This window comes from Vipera berus (assembly GCF_964194415.1).
Source record: "Vipera berus genome assembly, chromosome: 1".
Classification (NCBI taxonomy): Eukaryota; Metazoa; Chordata; class Lepidosauria; order Squamata; family Viperidae; genus Vipera; species Vipera berus.
Genome location: NC_138202.1, coordinates 306,440,152 through 306,459,756, shown reverse-complemented (window position 1 = coordinate 306,459,756; position 19,605 = coordinate 306,440,152). Strand labels below are relative to the sequence as shown.

The following is a 19,605-nucleotide window of genomic DNA, read 5'->3' as shown; positions in this document are numbered from 1 at the left end:
AAACCCTAAACCATTTCAGACAAATGGCTGTCCAGTCTCTTCTTAAAAACCTCCAGTGATGAACCACCCACAACTTCTGGTGGCAAGCTGTTCCACTGGTTAGTTGCTTTCACTGTTAGGAAGTTTCTCCTTAATTCCAGGCTGCTTCTCTCCTTGATTAGATTCAATCCATTGTTTCTTGTCCTGCCTTCTGATGCTTTGGAAAATAAGTTGACCCCCTTGTTCTTTGGGGCAGCCCCTCAAATACTGCCCCCCAGTCCTTTTTTTCTATGCTCAAAAAAGATGAGTTTTCCATGCTCTAATAATACCCAAAAGAATAGATCTTACGAGATGAAAAAATGCTGTAATTCTAAAGATTGGATTTCAAAAGATGTGGGATTTAGCAGTTTCTGAGCAAATTATATATTTAGTTAATTAGAAAATATTACATTATCTTTCCATTTGGAAAAAAAAGCTATTGGGAAGGTTAGGACAACATTGAAAGTTTACAGGGTTTTTTGTTTTTAAAAAAGACTTACAAGGTCAGGTAAATTCAGGTTATAGTTGCAATCAGATTTTTTGTTCTTGTTATGCATTTTCTTATTGTGCAACATTCTCTTTTTCTTTTTTGTATACGGCAATTTGTTCATTTTTATTATACATTATTTTATGTTTGAAAATGAATTAATAAACAATATCTGGCAATTAAAAAAGAGATAGGAAAATGAATAATTGATGAATAATCCTATTATGAAAAGATAGAAAATTTTTGAAGGTCAGTTTATCTACTGGTGGAGCATTTTTCACAGTACTTTGGGTTTTTTTAAAAAAAGGACCAGCTTATTCGTAGATGGGCTATTCAGAGTACAATACATGAACAATTAAATGCATATATGGATGTTTATATGTAATCTCTATGTATATATTCCATGAGTTCAAATTTTATTTACATTGCTTAAACCAAGAAACACCTGGTACACATGAATATACGCTTCACTTAATGAACCTCAACTGAAGAAACTTTGATTTCATAGACAAAACCTATCAGATCTGGATTGCTGCTACATTTGGTAGTACGTGGCCTTAGTCTGTTGGTCTGTTTATTATTTCCAGGAGATCCTCTGATTTGTGGATTGGCCTAATCTATTAGGTTGGGTGATTATTCTAGTTTTGAAGCTCCCAGGCTTAGAAACTCAGCTTTCATTTCCTCTCATATACAAAATATGTTTTCAAATCCAACATCCTATTTGATGTTTAAGAGACATTTAACTTTAAAAGACAAGTTAAATCTAGGTTTTGCTATAGTGAATACCTAAAATTCTTATATACAAAAATAGAACTGAATAGAACATTAAATTTATTTTCCCTGGACTTGCTAAATAAATTCAAAAACAAAAGTAGCCATAAGGTTTCTTTCCAAGTGAAATTCTTTAGTTCATCAGTTTTGTGGTACAAATTAGCATATATACATTCAGAGTCTAGTCCATTTGGGGGGGAAAGTCACTTTAAAACTTTGCAAGAATAAAATACCTATGTATAGTAACAATTACCTTTCAGAGAGAGAGATGAACTCCCATCATATTTGACTTTAAACAAACTGATAGAATACAGTATCTATAGAATCAGAACTTGCCCACACTTTGCTTCACAAAAAAGGAACACTTTTAACATCATGATACTTTAAAGAAATAATACTTCCCAGAACAAAATGAGTGTAGTTAGTGCTAGCAGGAGAAATTCTGATGAGTTTAAATTGGGACAGAAGGAAGACAGCAGGCAACAATCACAGAAGCTTGTTCACCATGACTCTTCCTTCCTTGCACATGTATGTGAAATTGTTTATCACTGACAAAAATTTCACAAAAAAGCTAACCAAAATTTTATATATTTACCAATTCTGAACATTGCTTACCCTCATGTCATTTTCTTTCAGATTAAGTTCAGTTCCATCTTCATATTTAACTGTATAAAGACGTGTATGTTCATCATAACTGATTACTTTTACTTCATAGTATAACACACTTCCAGGCCATCGGCCCATTACCACTTCTTCATCTGCAAACTTTCTCCTGGGCATTTTTCAACCAATTCTGAAAAGAAAAAAAGTATATGTATGTATGGAGTAATAAATTAAGTTGCTCTCTTAAAAACTGTGGACACTCAAGTCCTATCTTAACTACTGTTTGGTAGATTGGGAAAATAAAGTTATATTTTGGACAGAAAAGCCACATAAGAATCAAGCAAATAAATAAATCAATATTTCCTCTAGTTGAATGAGGGGAATGAAACAGACAGGGATGCTGGTCAGATTAACTAGCAAGGTATAGAGCAATTAAAGGATTGGATGTGGATTCCATTGTTCCTATTTCAAATAACCATGTGAAATTATGAAATTAAACATAATGTGCACACCCTGATCTATATAATAACCTGAAACAGAAATTACAGGCTTCTTAATCTGATTATGTTAGGTTTTATTCCAAGATCACAGCAATTCAAGACATACACTAAACTTATCACCATCAATCTTTGTTTCAGTTATTGACTAAGATTACAATAATCTTGGGAATAAAAATTTAAGCTAAGTAACAGATTAATAATAAAGTTATAGAGACTACTAACAAAATGCTGTAAACATCACATAAGAATTAAAAAATTACTAATTATTTATATTAAAAAGGTTCCATCTTAGACCCAGTATTCTTCAATATCCTCATGAATGACTGAGATGAGGGAATAGAAGGGAAACCCATCAATTTGCAGATGACACTAAGCTGGCAGGAATAGCCAGCATCCCAGAAGACAAGCTCAGGATCCAAAAAGATCTTGACAGACTTGAACAATGGGCCCCATCCAACAACATGAAATCTAATGTGGAGAAAAGCAAGGTTTTACACCTAGGCAGGAAAAACCAAAGGTGCAAGTACAGATTAGGCGAAACCTGGCTCAAAAACAGTAACTGTGAGAGGGACCTTGGACTCCTAGCGGATGATCACCTAAACATCCAGTTTTGGTCATGACACTACAAATAAGATGTTGAGACTTCAGAAAACATGCAAAGAAGAGCAACTAAGATGATGTACAAAAACATATGAAGAATAGCTGCAGGAATTGGGTATTGCCAGTCTAGAGAAAAGAACTAGGGGTGACATGATAGCAGTATTGCAGTATTTGAGGGGCTGCCACAAAGAAGAGGGAATCAACTTATTTTCCAAAGCATCAGAAGGGAAGACAAGAAACAATGGATGGAAACTAATCAATGACAGAAGTAACCTGGAATTAAGAAGAAACTTCCTAACACTGAGGACAATTAAACAGTGGAACACCTTGCCTTCAGAAGTTGTAGGTGCTTCATCACTGGAGGTTTTTTAAAAAAAGACTAAACAGCCACCTATCTGAAAAGGTGGGTCTCCTGCTTCAGCAGGGGGTTGGACTAGATGTCTCCAACATTTCCAGGCTCACGGCCCGGAGGGAAGGAGAACAGCTTCTAAATTGGTGTCCACGTGCACGAAAATAGGGTGGCGCGCACCACCGTGGCGCTAGCAGCCCCACTTGCACATGTGCAAATGGGCCATGCACACCCGCCCGGCGCTAGTGGCCCCATTTGCACCTGCACGCATGTGCAAATAAATGGGCCGCACACACCTGCCTGGCACTAGCAGCCCCGTCTGCGCCCATGAGCAAAGGGGCCGCACACACACACCTGGCGCTAGTGGCCCCACTTGTGCCTTTGCGCAAGTGCAAATGGGCCACAGGTGCACTGGTCAGCCATTGCCATGGCCCACTGGCCAAGAGGCCGCGGCCTGGTAGTGTTCTGAAGCCCATAGGTTGGGTACCCCTGGACTAGAAGACTTCCAAAGGTCCCTTCCAGATCTATTTTGATTGACTGAAGGGGCATGAAGTGAAGCATGGGGTGTCTTGAGGATGGAGGACACCTTGGAAAATTCAGAACAAGCGGACCTGGGCATGTACTAGGTCTCTAATGGTCTCCCCCACCCAGAAGGCACTCCACACTCCGCTTAATGATCCATACATTTATTTAACATTTCATTGGGGAAAGCAGGGATGGGGGTATCATTAGGTGACACATTTCACCTAATAACTACTGCGACATGTGACCATAATGGGCAGGCTCCATTTCGGTTGTATCTCAAGGACTACCTGTTCACCATATATATATTTTTACACTTGTTATGAAATTAAGAGTATCTAGAAAGAATCACTTAACTCTAATAGTCAAGACCTAGCCATTTCAAGAGTAAACTCTCACTAACCATGATCTTTCCTGTGATGTTCAATGTTTCACTTTAATTATAAAATAAATTATGCATTTTGATTTACTCCTTTTCTCTGTATGTACAAAACAAACAGAACTTTTTCTAAGCAGATATTCCTCAGTCGCCACTCTTTTATTCTTGGGTCTCTGAATAGTCTAGTCCAGGGGTAGGCAACCTCGGCTCTTTTATGACTCATGGACTTCAACTCCCAGAATTCCTGAGTCAGCATAGCATAGCTTAGCTGACTCATGAATTCTGGGAGTTGAAGTCCATGAGTCATAAAAGAGCCGAGGTTGCCTACCCCTGGTCTAGTCACTTACTCTGTATCTTCTTGACTCGGTTACCACCCATCAGTGTTACCTGACAAAATAACTTTCTCCACCAGATGGCATTTAAAATTTTATCTTTTTCCAAAATCATTTTTGGTTCTTTTATTATCAGTATTCATTGGAAAGTATACTACAACTATTGATAGCCTATGGACATTCATTTGCATATGCACTCAATAAGACTCTACATGACACCAGTTCATATTTTAGCCCTTTCATTTCTAATTAAAGCTATACCTTTACTTCTGTACAACTTAAGATCCAGCTCTATATCCTTCTTCCTCTTTTTCTTAGTTTCACAGCATATCTGTGTTCAGAGACACAAAGTATCTATTTTTGTTACAATTTGATACATTCATTCAGAGACACAAAGTATTTTTGTTATAATTTCATACATTATTTCATGCTCTTCTTACAGAATGGCCCATATCCCTATTATATTCTGCCCATATGTTAATTAAGACTGGCAAAAGAATAAGTGAGAGCTAAGTTATCATGCTTACTCACATCTATACCATATTCAACAAACCTAAGTGACTTTCCTAGTTGCGATGTCCATTATAAATTACCTCCACCTAGTTTTCCCTTTATTTTGGTGCCACCTCACACCTCTTTGGAGATATGTTTTATTATAAAAATGTTTTATTATTGGATTTTGTAGTAATTAAGTCACTTTGAACAACGTTTGTTCAGATGTACGTTACATTATTGTTTGCTGTACTAGAGGTATTTCTATTGATGAAGTTAAAAATTGTCATAAAACTTCTACTATTCCAACTATCTTTCAGAAACCGTTCTGACAACTTCCTCAGGATCTGTGCTTCAAAGTTTGATTATTTGAAATATGAACTTGTATTTGAAGCAATAACGCTATCCGAAGGGATTACAATACTAAACGGGCGAATGCATACGACGCAATAAGACGCATTTACATTTAAAGGGCACGTGCGAAACTCTCCCAAGCAGATTTAACTCCAAAAGGAGCATAAACTTTGCCGGGACGATCTCCGTCATTGCCTGGCACTATTTCCTTTTTATTATCCTGCTGCTCTCGCGCTCTTCGCGCCTCTGAAGGGAGCCATCAACCTCACCCAGAGGCCACTATTCCGTCGAAGGGGTTCGGCGGCGCCCCCTCGCGGCACCCACGGGAACGATTGGAAGGTTTCGTTATAAAAGCGCTCGCTCGCTCAACTTCCAGGATTAAAATTCGAGAGAAAACTAAAATCAGCGGGAGTGCGACTGTCGGAAGGAACGAGAAGAACGGCGCGGAACGAGAAAAGAGCCCGAAGCCGACCACATGAAGTCCACCGAGGCCTAAGAAAATGGAGGAGACAGGGAAGGAAAGAACCGCAAAGAGGCAAAGGAGGCGGCGACCGCCCCGGTGCCCTCCCACCTTGGGATAAGGCGCTGAAGGGGTGTGTCCCGGCCCGCATAATATGTACGCGCCCTCACCTGGCGGCTACTAGCCTCCCTAGTAGTTGGCTGCGAAGTCCTCCGCGGAGAGCCGGAGCCCTCGGAGACGACAAGCGAGCGCGGAGCTCAACAGCCACGCGAACTAACCGCTTTTAGCGACGGTTGCAGGCGGGAGAGCACGGCGACGTTCCAAATCCCGCCCCCCCCGTCCTGCTGGGAGGCGCGAAGATCGAGGCGCCAACCAGCCCCATTGGGCAAGGCAGAGCATTTGAATCGCTCTCGGTGCCCGTTGATTGGCTGCAAGTCGGTGGCGCGTTCCTCCCTCTCGTCCTTCCGAGTTTCGCACCAAGTTCTGCCTCCGGTTTAGCCAATGACATAGTTCATTCGAGGGAAATAAAAAGGGAAGTCTCTCTCTCTCTCTCTCTCCCTCCCTCCCTCTCTCTCTCTCTCTCTCCCTCTCTCCCCCTCTCTCCCCCCCCTCTCTCTCTCTCTCCCTCTCTCTCTCTCTCTCTCTCCCTCCCTCTCTCTCTCTCTCTCTCCCTCCCTCTCTCTCCCTCTCTCCCTCTCTCTCTCTCTCTCTCTCTCTCTCTCTCTCTCTCTCTCTCTCTGCAGAACGGGTTCAAGTGTCTCGCGCCTCTTTGGGTGGATGAACGTGGCTTCCCGTTTAAAACCAATAACCAGTTCCCACGTTCCTGTCACTACTGATCCGAGGACATGCAGGGATTACGGAGGATCGTGGTGTTTAAACGGAGAGAAGATACGGTTGAAGGTTCAGGGGTTGTTGTTTTTTTACTCCTCGCAGAACGTGTTCACCCGAAAACCAAATAGAAGTAGAATGTGTGAATTCAGAAACCGATTTATTGAAGAGAGGTTTCTGCCTGGGCAGACAATCGGGATGAATTCTGAAAGTGTTGTAAAGCAAAGTCCTTTGTGGGATGCGTGAATGCCATTGGGACATATGTGAAAATAGCCACTGTGACTGCCAATCGTGATTTCTAAAACCTGGTGTAGTATTTTATTTAAAAGCAGCCATAGGTTAGAATGAGACCCAGTTTGGTATAGTGATTAAGATTAATATCTTGGCTAGAAACCTGGAGCCTGAATTCTAGTCCAACATTAGACACAAAGCCAGCTGGGTGACTTTGGACCAGTTCCCACCCTCTCAAGCTCTAAGAGGGAGGTATTGACAATTTCTAAAAAAAAAAAAACCTTGCCAAGAAAAGTGCAGTACCTTCTGAAACTGGTTGGTAGGAAGCATAATTGAAAACCACACAGCCTAATTCCAAATGAAAAAAAACACTGGGCCAGAATTTAGATCAACAAATGTGCAGTATTGCAATGGTCACTATTGGTCTTTCAAAAGCCCTGGAAGACCAAGCTTTTTCAGAGGGCCCTTCCCCTGATTTGCTGTTGCCATCTTTATTTTTATGGTTTTACTTTTTGCATTGTCAGTGTTTTTTTACCTTTTTAGTGTGGTTATTTAAAATTGTACTTTCTCTGTAAGTTTTCAAGAGTCTTTGTGATGCCTAGGAAATGTTTGCTGAATAAAAAAAATCAGGACCAGACAAGGTTTTATGCTGGGTGAATGGTATCCTTACTCCTCTGTGTACAGAAAGCAACAAGAGTAGCAGCTGAACCTTGAGCAGCAGTGATGAGTTAATACCCTCTTTAGTATCTCACATTTAGTCCAATCATTCAGCAGAGAATGGCCAGAGAATACAGAAGGAATAGCTGGGAGGTTTCCACTGCTGCCCCAGGCTATTGCTGCCCCAAGCAATGCTTCACTTTGCTCCAAGAACCAGTTTAACTTAAATGACTCCCACAAGTGATTTGTATATATTGCAGAATTACTAGGGTTAACGGTGGAAGGATTAGAAGAGAAGCTTGCTTGCTGACATATAGTCTTCAGGAGCATCTGTGCTGGCATGAGTTTCTACATGTTTTCAATAAAAAGTGTATCAGGTCAACTTCAGCTTAGAGCAACTTTAGCTCAGCAATGTCTGGAATTTAGTTTCTTAATAAACTTGAACTAAACCAGCAAAGCACAAAAAGGCAATATTTGTTTATAGACGTTATTGCATTTTTGTGAGTTTAGCGGGGTTGAAAATAATCATATTTAAGCTCATCCCCAAAATATTCTTGACTAACTAGTAAGCTATGCAGTTGTTTTTCATGTATTTGTAAGGAGGATAGCTTGGCAATAAAATTATTGCAAAAGATACGTAAGAGTGTTTAAACATCTTGGATATTCTACTTTAGCGTTCTCTCACAAGTAATGGTACTAGAAAGTTTGATTTTTATATTCCAAGGAAACATCCATAAAAATACGGAATATAGAAATAATCAGTTTCAGCAAATCACAAAAGAAGTGACATAATGCAAGCCTTGCTCCTCATGTACATGTGTGCAATGTCTTGATGCACATACACGTTGAGGAGATAGACCTCAACATGTGACTATTCAGCAACTGTTTGAAGTTAGGGTAGTGCTGAACAAAGGGAATTATCACTCATGCCCAAAGTTACAGCTGTTGCAGTTCCCCTTCTCTGACATGATCAAAATTGCAACCTGCCCATACTTAAAACCACAAGAATGGTTCAAGTCCCCCACCTACTTGTCTCCTTCTCCCTCCCCCACCCCCCCATCTATGCCTTTTGGCTCTGCTGCTCTGTCCTCGGCCATCCCAGCTGACTTTTGTGATCTTGCTCCTGCTGTTGATGAGCATGACTGGCCTGGCCCTTCGTCCCAAGAAGTCCTGTTGAGTAAATCTGGGGTTGCTTTTTGCTTATTTGCTCACTTGCTTTTGCCCGGACCATCTTGGGGAACCACAAGAAGCAGAAACCAGCAAGCAAGAAGCAGCATCAGCACCGTTGTGCCAAAAAGTCAGATGCTTTTTACATTTTGTTTTTGTTTTTTTGTAGCATGAAGCCCAGCCAAGCCACCAGGCCAGGCATACCTTTTCAGCAGTGGGAGCAAGAGGGCTGCAACATCAGCTAGGGCAGCAGGGGTTGTAGAGTGTCAGGGGCAGATATGGCTGGGACTGGACTGGGGTGACTGCATCTTTCTGGAGCATGGCAAGCAGCCCTAGAGTTGTGCAGATCTGGATCTGCTTGCTTCCCCACAAAGCAGGGTGCATCATGGCCAAAAGGGCAGAGAGGGGAGGAGATGTGTCAGTGGGAAGTTAGAAGTGGTCCCTTACTTTGCTGAGGTTCAATGCTAGGAAGGGACCAAGCCTGGAATGGCTTGGATTGGGGTATTTGCTTAACAACCCACCATTCTTGGTTAACAACAGTAACTAAGACTGCCAGGATTGCCATTGCTAAGTGCTGCAATGATGTGACATTTTGCTTTTTGATCTCATTGCTTAGCAATGGAAATTCAGGACCTAACTGTAGTTCTAAGTTGTGCTATGATGGTGTGATACTAATTTTGGCATTTGCTCCCTATATCCCCACCAGCAGTTGCCAATGTAGATGGGGATGTTTGTATAGTAAAACTCCTAGACAGATATTCCTTGACCTACAACCACAATTGAGCCTAACATTTCTGTTGCTAAGTGAGACATTTGTTAAGTGAGTTTTGTCCCATTTTACCTCCATTCTTGCCACAGTTGTTAAGTGAATCACCAATTGTTAAGTTAATAAAATGGTTGTGAAGTGAATCTGGCTTTCCCATTTACTTTGCTTGTCAGAAAGTCACAAACGATCAGGTGACCCCGAGACACCACAACCGTCATAAATGAGTTGGTTACCAAGCATCTGAATTTTGATCATATGATCATGGGGATGCTGCAACGGTCATAGGTTTGAAAAATGGTCAGAAGTCACTTTTTTCAGTGCCTTTGTAATTTCGAAAGTCCACTAAATGAACGGTTGTAAGTCAAGGACTACCTTTATATCTCACCACTCTTTGTTCGTGAATCACTGCTAAAATAGAGTTGGCTACAATTTATTTGTGCTTCGTTGTGCCAAAGGAACTTTTAGTATTTTGCTTTGAAAGGAAATGTTTGCTTTGAAGCAGAGCATTTCTTGTTTGCCTTCCTGTCACAGCTGCATACAGGCTTTTGAATATATATTTTTTTGTTTCAAACTACATTTCCTCTTTATTTTTTTTTAAAAAGGCTTTATTGTAGCTCCAGTTATTCTATTGACACTTAAAGCAGTTGTGGTTTTGTGTGTGCGTATGTGGTGCTTGTTCACACATTCATGTATCTATAGCATATACACTGCTTGTGTGCATAACCCACATTCTTGTGTATTGTGTATATATGTTACCTTGTATTCTTACTGTTCTACATTGATCTTGCAAAAGGCTGTCAGATACCTTCAAGTTCCCTTCCATGTGTGGAGAAGAGGACTATTGCTGTGGGCCTCCCTCAATTTCCATCCCCACATAAACTACCGTGCTTCCCCAAAATAAGTCTAATATAAACCCCACCCTGAAAATAAGCCCTACTTAAGAGCCTGCGCAGCCGGCCGCTTGCCCATTCCTCCTGGTTGATAGACACGAGATGAGATGAGGCGGGGGGAGCTGGCCCACATGCCCTGCACCCACTTACCATGCCACAGGGCCCCCACAGTCAGGCCTCCGACGCCTCGACACCTGTTGCGCCTCATGGCGGCTCCAACAACCCCGTCAAGGAGCCTGGCTACCGCCCTACTTCTTCTGCGGCCTTTTGCCTCATCTCACACATGTCACCCCTGGCTTTCAGGAAAAGGCCTCTACTGGCAAAACAGAGGCCAGAGGCAATGCGCATGTTATCCCGGAGCTCTGTTCTGGGCTGCAGATTTTTTTCCTGAAGGCCTCTGCCGGCGAAATGGACGCCAAGGGTGAGGCGTGCAAATGGCGGTGAGAGCCACAGAAGAAGTGAGCCGGCGGCGGCCACGCAGGCTCCTGTTGGACAGGGCTGTTGGTGCCGCCACCATGAGGTGAAAGTGCAAAATACATCCCCCCAAAATATGACCTAGTACCTCTTTTGGAGGCAAAAAAAATATGACTGGATCTTATTTGGGGGGAAACACAGTATGTGCTAGATATAGTAAATGTGACAAGAGAAGGAGAAAGCTTTTCAATTACTTTACCAGCAATAACCAAGGAGGGGTCTGTATTTTTTTCTTTGCAATGAAGTAACACATTGTGCCTGTCAAAGTTGATTCTTCCCAAGTGCTGTCTTATGTGCCATTATATATTTGCTATTACAATTCAGAAGAGCAGCACTACTGTGTACAGAAACTTTGTTTACAGAGTACAAAGTTTATAGAAATATTTTAGAGTTTAGGGTATGTAATTCTGTTTTTCAGGAATACGAGAAATTACATAATAAAGAGAACTAAGGAGCTGACTTGTAAAGTCATGCAGTGATAAGCAGTTTTCAGATCATTTTTTTTAAAAACTTATGGAGTACGTAAGGCTATTTTAACATTCTATAATTATCAATGTGAATGTTTTCATGAACAAGGGGAAATTATTTTCTTTAGAAGGCTTCTGTAGAACCCATTTTACAGTTCAAGCCTATGTTGGAGGAGGAACACAGATACAACAGCACATAACACAGAAATGGTCCATTTGAGATATTTGCTTTTTTTCTTTACTGCTATATTGCTTTATGGTTTTACTTTTACTATCAAGCTGAGGAGTGACGGCCAAGTATCCCCAATGACAATCCCACGCTAAACACCTTTTATTTCAGCATGAGCAGTGGCCAGAGATGATGGGACCTCTAGTCTTAATATCAATTCCCTGTGTCTATTTTATTTTTTAAAACTTTAAACTTAACTTTAAAAAGAGGAAATGGCCCAAAGTTTATGTGCAGTTTTGCTATTTGTCTCCTGTTTTTCAGATTAATTCTTCACTGAGGAATGAGGTTTGTTTGTTTAAAACATTTGATACTTCATTTAACATTTTAGAAAGTTAGAAAAGAGAATGAATTAAAACACACAATTCTACTTTCTGCAAAACTCAAATGGGCGCACGCACACACACACCACTGAAAGATACTAATGATTGAAACTAAAGCAAATCTTAAATTTGGCTCGAGATTAGTGGTGTAAATGTAGTTTTGCATTTGTAGCACTGCATGCATTTTGACACCATGTTTTCAGGTATGAAAGATAAAAATATAAATTAGTCAAGAAATATGCTTTTTACAATAAAACAAAGCATTTTGTAAGGAGTGGTTTTCAAGCTTTGCGTGGGTAGAAGAATCTATTTAAAACTCTGTTTTCCCTTTTTCTCAAGCAAAAGGATTATGAGACATAATCAAAATTGTTTTTGAATGTTGAACTAGGCCAGGGGTAGGCAACCTCGGCTCTTTTATGACTCATGGACTTCGACTCCCAGAATTCCTGAGTCAGCAGACTCAGGAATTCTGGGAGTTGAAGTCCATGAATCATAAAAGAGCCGAGGTTGCCTACCCCTGAACTAGGCAAATCCAAGACCCAAATTTAGGCAGCAGCTTTAGAAGGGAGAAGAAATCAAGGTCATGCCTGGTTCTTCCTCTGGCTGTATCAGATTTCTTTCTTCAAATAACTCGACCTGATTTGCTTGTCACCACACAGCCAATATCACATTCCTTAATTGTTAAAATACATTGGCAGAGTGTGCTGGATAAAGGAAACCATTCAGGTAATGATTTCTACAGTTCATTTTGAAATATGTAGCCAAGGAAACTCAAAACTATTATGCAATTAAAAGACAAGCCAATGCACCAACATATAAGTACATACAGTATTCTGTCACCATCAAGTATATTTCTTATCTATTCAATGTATTAATAAATAATTTCTATTGAAAATAGAAATTATTATAGCAAAATGGAGATGGGTAGATTTTTTTAATATTTCTCTCACCCCTGCACCACCACCCCCTCCATTCTTTTCAGTTTGTTCATTTATCTGAACCAGATCTGAGACTATAGGTTCTGAGGTATGGAATTGATTAAATGCACATTCCATCCTTTCCTATTGAAAGACACCTCTTATTAAATGGAAACTTTCCTTTCAATCCTGGTGCACGTGGCTCTACTTCCTGAAGCAGCACCAAATCGTGCTAGCATACTATATACTGCATTCAGTGCTCAATCTTCACACATATTCACACATTTAATTGCAGGACAAGTGATTTCCTAAATCTGGAGGGACATCTTCCATTGCATGTGGAGAACCTCCCTCCTGCTTGAACCAGTGGTGCTTAGCCACCCAAGCTGTTCCCTATTAGAACCTTTTTAAAATATGCACAAAGCTGCTAGACATGTTGGGGAAAAAGCTTCCTGAGTGACAGTTTGTACTGCAAGCAGTGCTAGCTGCCTCTCAGGTCAGACACAGATTTTTGTGAAACCTATCAAACATTATGGAGGCTGATGTAAGAGTAAGGAAGATGACCTTGACAAGAGATTTGCAGAACCTATTGCCTAGGTAAAAGTGGAACATTTTTTAAACTCTGGATGTCCACATAACAAGAAGCAGCTCAGTCAGACACCTCACTAATTTTCTGTACTATAAGGAGAAGGTGATATAGTACAATTAGAATTCCAGGTTTCTGCTTTTATAGCTGTTTATATAATCTCAATAAAAAATAATTTTGGCCTTCCTGCAGCCTCTTCTGAAGCCAGTGTCTTCTCTCTTTGGCTGCTAAAGCCTAGTCAGCCATTTCAGTGACTAAGGGTAAGAGGCAAGCCTTCAGCAGTTAAAAGTGGCCAATAGGAACTAACCAGATCTCATGATTTGTGCCACAAATGGATAGTATAGTGTACTATACTAATTACTGTACTATACTAATACTAATTTACTATACTATACATACTATACTATACTATACTATACTATACTATACTATACTATACTATACTATACTATACTATACTATACTATACTATACTATACTATACTATACTATACTATACTATACTATTCCCCAATGTTTCCAGTTTTGCGGACGGGGGGGGGTAAGGGGATAGTTTTGTACAAGTGGCCAGCAAGTACATGCATGCAGTTCCATTTGCGTGAGCAGTGTGCATGCTTGCCTGTTGCTTGTGCAAGTGATGATGTACATGTATGCACACTGGCTGTTTCCATGGCCCACAGATTGGGGACCCCTACCATACTGTTGGAAATCAGCACCTACCCACTCTGTTAGAGAAGGAAATATTTTGGGGGATATTAAAAAAGGCAGAATATTATATTTCCCCAAAGGAATAATGAAAAATCTTAGGCAGAAGCCAGCCCATAGTCCCTTTCCCCCAAGCAGGCCAGCTTTTAGAAATGCAGATTTGGGGCCACCTATTCATAAGCAAAATGCCTTCAGCCACAGCCCCCCCCACCCCCGAAGGGTTGAGCTGATGGGATTAGAAAAACAAAGACTCCAAGGACAGGAACATGATCTTTAGCACGTAATAGGATTAACCCACCACCATTAGAACACCAACAGGGCACACTCAAGCTCATGTCAAAGTACATTGCACAGGAACAGAAACAACCTCAAATACAAAGCCCAAGAAGGTATAAAAATCCACCACTCCCAACTCCATTTCGTCAGCTGTCCTAGAGCTGCATGTTCTGCTTTTCAATAAACAAATCATCTTTCCAAATAGCCTCCATTTTTATTTCCACTGACTTAGTCTCCATTTTGTTTACTCCCAGCTTGGAATTGAACCTGAAGATTTTTCTTTCAACAATACCATACCATATACCATACACCATACCATACTATACACCATACTATAACATAACATAACATAACATACCATGGTCTAGGATAAGTGATCGCAGCCATATTTTTATATCCATTTTAGCCCTGGCGTCCAACAGTATCTGAGATGCAGATCCCTCTTTCCCTCAGCTATTTATGCAATTGGCATCAGAGGGCACTAGGATTTCATCCCATGGTTCCCCAGCCATACGGGGTTGCCATCTGAGTCCTCATGCCCCTCCCCGTACAGCCAGTGAGCCGCATTCACGTGGCACCTTAAAGGCACCTGGCCTGACAGGAGCATTCCAAGACTTGCATAAAAGCAATATATGACCCGCAGAGGGAATTTCTTAGTCTTAAGAAGTTATTTCCTAACTAGCAACTTATATTGGTTCTATGAATTTTACTACACACACTGCTAATTGTGGTTCAAAGGCCCTCCCATTAACTGTTTTTGCAGGACACAGCAACCTTTACAATATTTAGGTGGCAAACTGTGTCTGTGCACACGCGTGCCTAAATTGTGTCTTTATCCCATTTTAAAACGGTGTTTTCATCTTCCATAAGTCTTGGCATACAAATGATTAGTGATTTAATTTATTAAACCTATATGCCGCCTGCCTCTCAATGGTTCTAGGCGACTCACAACAAATAAAAAAATGATATTTCAGTCAGCAGGGGGCTTTTGCTGACCTTTTATTGCCAGCAGAGCCTGCTATCAGCCTGCACCCCCTAATCACTAGTCCCTGTCTTGCAGGATCAATTTGGCTTGTGTTGCAAGAGAAACTAGGAATCGGACCTTAGAAGCCTCTGTCCATGTCATGCCTTCCTGCACTTTGCAAAGCAGTACCCAGACATTATTCATGCTCCTTATGGACATTTATCTTCTTGAAGATGGCTAGACTTGTTATTAAAGGGATATTTGGGGATCCTTCAAACTTTTTGAAAGATTTGTTGGTTGAAAATGGTTGTCTGGTTTCTTTTAAAAGGGGGAAGGGGAGAATAGGGGAGACTGGTATATTTCTGTCAAAATATAGCCCAGTTGACAAGTTGGTAGAGAGGAGGATAGGCCAGGATAAAATGGAAGAGAGCTCTCTCAACAAGCTGGCTGAGCTCCTCCCACAATCCACCAAGTTGTGAACTGGTCTCTTTCTCACCACAAGTCTTCCAGAAGATGGCCAGTGATACAGTGAAGAAGCAGTAAGTCACCAATGGGGAAATTCGAATTTGTAGATCAATTTCTAAATTTTGGAAATGAAAAGAATTTTTTATATGCTACTACATTCTAAAATTCTGTATTAAAATCCTGAAATAGAATCTCTCCAACTTTCTTGTTGCTTGCTGTGTTAACCAGCACACTCACTCCTCAGCTCACCCAGAGCTGTGGTTTAGATAATTTCCTGTCAGTAAAGTCTGATTAGCAAAAAACATTTTTAAAAAATCACAAGCCCAACTTTGACAAATGAACTAGACGTGATATTTTTCTCCTTGCCAATTTTTTTTAATCTACCTTATTCTTATTTGACATAATATCTCAGATTTAAGCCATATTGTAAACACTTGAAAAGAGTTCAAAATCTATTTGAAACAGCTCTTCCTATGCTAAGGAGCTAACTTGTCTTTAATAGAATGGAAATTTATAGTACAATGGACTTGCACTTTTCATATTACCTCTTGTCAGAGAGAAACAGATAAGAAGATCCTGAGTACTTGCTTGTGTTTCTTTTTTGTTTTTTTCAACAGCACTCTGGAATCCAGATGTGAGAGACAGCTGTTACACCAAGCTCATTAAGATTCCTTTTTGATCTCAGTCCTCATTATGCTTAGGCTTTAAAGCAAACAATTTCTTGTTTCTTATCTATTAAGAAACCTTTATTTTGAACAGGTGCTGTGAAAAAGTCTTAAATCCATAAATAAATCAGATCTGGGTTCTCAGTTTTTATCAGTCTCTGGTAGAAATTAGACATGCGACAGTGCAGCGTGCATGCTTGTAAATTGACATTTTTCATCGCAGTGTGATAACTTCTATTGACATATTGTGCCAGTTTTATCAATTTCACATTTAGGGACTTTTCAAGGGAAGTCCACTATATTTCAAAATGAAAACTTAAGAATCAGGTGAGCGGTAAGCAAGCTCAGGCTTAACTGGAAACTGACATGCAACATTTAGATCAGAAGGACATTTCTGCCCTCCAGAAACAGCTTTACGCAAACCACATTGCCCAGGAAAAGGAAATGATGGTCTCTTGGGCAACCTCTGAGGAAGAAGTAAGATGCTACACATCTCTTTGTTTAGGGTTTAGTAGCACAAGGAAGTGTCTTTTTAGTTGCAGTTGTAGAGTCTGATTTTTACCCTAAAGGGTTGAAATGGATCTGGGAAAAACTTTCTATGACATGCCAATGATATCAGAGTAGCAAGACCTACCACATTTTATATAAAGTGTTTTGTTTTCTCTGTTCTTCAAAATGGTTTGAAATACACTGTAATTATGTTTTCTAATTATTAAAATTATTATTATTCCACTGGCAATTACATTATTTGATAACCAAACTTGAGAGATTTTTTTAAATTATGACAGGTAGAAATCCAATATATAAAATAATTCAAAATAAATTGAAATCCCCTTTTCCCCCTGAAGTTTTTTTCTGAATTTCCAGTCAATGATATAGTGATCTGTGAGATCACTAGTTTCTTTTGTCCTTCTGAACATGTGAGAGTCCAGCTGCCAGTGATTTCCGCTAAAGCAGGTACTCATGTAATTAAAATATGCTTTCTCGTCTAGTCCACAGGAGGGCTTTTTGATCTTGCTTTTAATCTACCTTAAAGTATATTCCTGTTATGGATTTTGATTTTATGCTGTTCTATTTTAATATTCTTTTCAGCCAGAATTTGTTTTTATCATCCCGCACCCACTCACTAGGATCTTGCTATACCAACTCTGTGGTTGTTCATTTTATGTGTTATTCTTTGAATGGTATCTCAGCCCTTTCAGAGCTAAAAGGTGGGTTACATTTTTTTAAAAAAAAGCTATAGATCATTGAAAGCTCTCTGATTGGTGACAGTGGATTTTAAATCTCTCTTCTATGTTTATTTGTCGAGTATAGCAGAATTTTAAGTCATGACAATTTGACACTTGCCATGCACACTTTTTTAAAGCCCTAGAGTCACAAATTACAGAATTGCTAATGGGTAGGTGTTACCATCATATTCTGTATGCTTTCAACTGGCCTCCTGTGAAAGAAATACATACCTATTTCTCCTGTTTAATATTAGATTGTAAGCACATCAAGGCAGTGATTCTCTTGCCCTATGTACTACCTTAGCATTGATGATTCTATAACAAATTAATCACAATAAAAATAATAGGCTTGATCATACACAGGAGATGTTATTCAAATATTCTACCTGAAAAATGTTCAGGTTTCTTTAGCACAGAATCATTATGTTCTAGTAGTTATTCTCTTTCAGTCCTCTAGAATAAACTCAATTTCACTGTAAATTACAGCCAAGACAATTACTATTTATTACCTTTGATGCATGGAAGTTGAGTCACAGCAACTGACTTTTCTTTTCCGATTTGAAATGTTTTGCTACTCATCCATATAGCTTCTTCAGTCTGAGTCTTTGATGTATTACTTTCAATTTAGCGCAATGTTAAGTTGTATTTTTACAATGCATAAGTGATGTAGTTCCAACTTACTGTTTTAGGGAAGTTTAACTTTCTATTCACACATAAAAAGCTTAAGCCACATAGTGATATTGTACTAGCATCTTGGAACTTCCTTAAAAAGCTTCGTGAGCAGAACCACTCATTTTTGTTTTCATACTCTGCCCCTCATTTCAAGATGTCTGATGTACCAACCAACATCTTCAACAATGTAATTTATATTATTTTGCTCACTTGTTAAAGAATTTGTAGTTGATTTTAGTTGCTAAACATAAAAATGTGCATTTGAACATCTGAGCTTTTTGTGATGATTGTTGTTTTTACCAAACCTAATCTAGGTTGGTTAGGAATGAAAGGTTTGTGACAGCATTCATAAGTCAGGAGCTGGTAATCCTCCCCACTTATAAAGAAATAACTATGAAACACAGAAGTTCATTGTGAAAAATTGGTGAACCACAAGGCAAAATATTGCACCTCTCTAGAGTCAAGATAAACTCACCACATTGAAATCACATAACTAGCAGCCATATAATTAAACAATTGGCTTGCGCTCTGAGATTCATCAGAGAAAACAAAGGAATATTTGGCTGTAAAATTATAGAAAAATTCTGATTGATTTCGCACAGGAAGAATCATCTCATTGTAATCTCATTTAAGAACACATTTTCTGCATAAAATATTGCTTTTGTTTTGCTTTATTTTTGGCTATTCTCACAGGCCTCCTACTTTTGTTATATCTCATGTCTCTCAGGAGAGCTAGCTTCCATGAAGAAAAAAAGCACTAAATTTCTGATATTTTTGCAATGTTAAACAAGATTTATTTTCACCTCTATAAGCAGCAAATAATCAAAATAACATGTATCCATATCCTGGGCAGCATATTTCCTGTCACACATCACTTTCCCCACCCCAAATTCCACACACGTTTCTACAATGTTTCCTCAGAAATACTCTAAAAATGCAATTCATTTTATTATAATAACATATTTCATAAGAAACCTGTTTGTGTATGGAAGCTGGGAAAAGAAAGCAACAAACTGCAGAGATGTGGAACATTTATTTCTCCACCTGGTGGACTGTAGACCAAACTGCATGTCATACTTCAACTTAAGGTAATATTAACTAGAGAGCCACAACTGTGTTCTCAGCAAAGTGTGAAGGGAAGAATTGTTTACAATGTCAGGTGTCCCATATATGTGCATGTATGCATACACATAATCTAACTGTTTTGACATGTCCTTTGAGTTCCTCCCC

General features: G+C 39.6%; 1 protein-coding gene across 1 annotated transcript in view; it reads right to left on the bottom strand.

Moving 5' to 3' along the window:
- Window positions 1-6,200, bottom strand: part of LBR (lamin B receptor) — a 30,045-nt gene extending 23,845 nt beyond the window's left edge. Inside the window, exons 1-2 of the mRNA XM_081336556.1 lie at window positions 6,038-6,200; window positions 1,892-2,069 (exon numbers count right to left, since the gene is read on the bottom strand). Coding sequence (XP_081192682.1) covers window positions 1,892-2,056 — 165 coding nt within the window. The 5' untranslated portion in view covers window positions 2,057-2,069; window positions 6,038-6,200. The remainder of the gene's footprint in view (window positions 1-1,891; window positions 2,070-6,037) is intronic.
- Window positions 6,201-19,605: the final 13,405 nt, after the last annotated feature.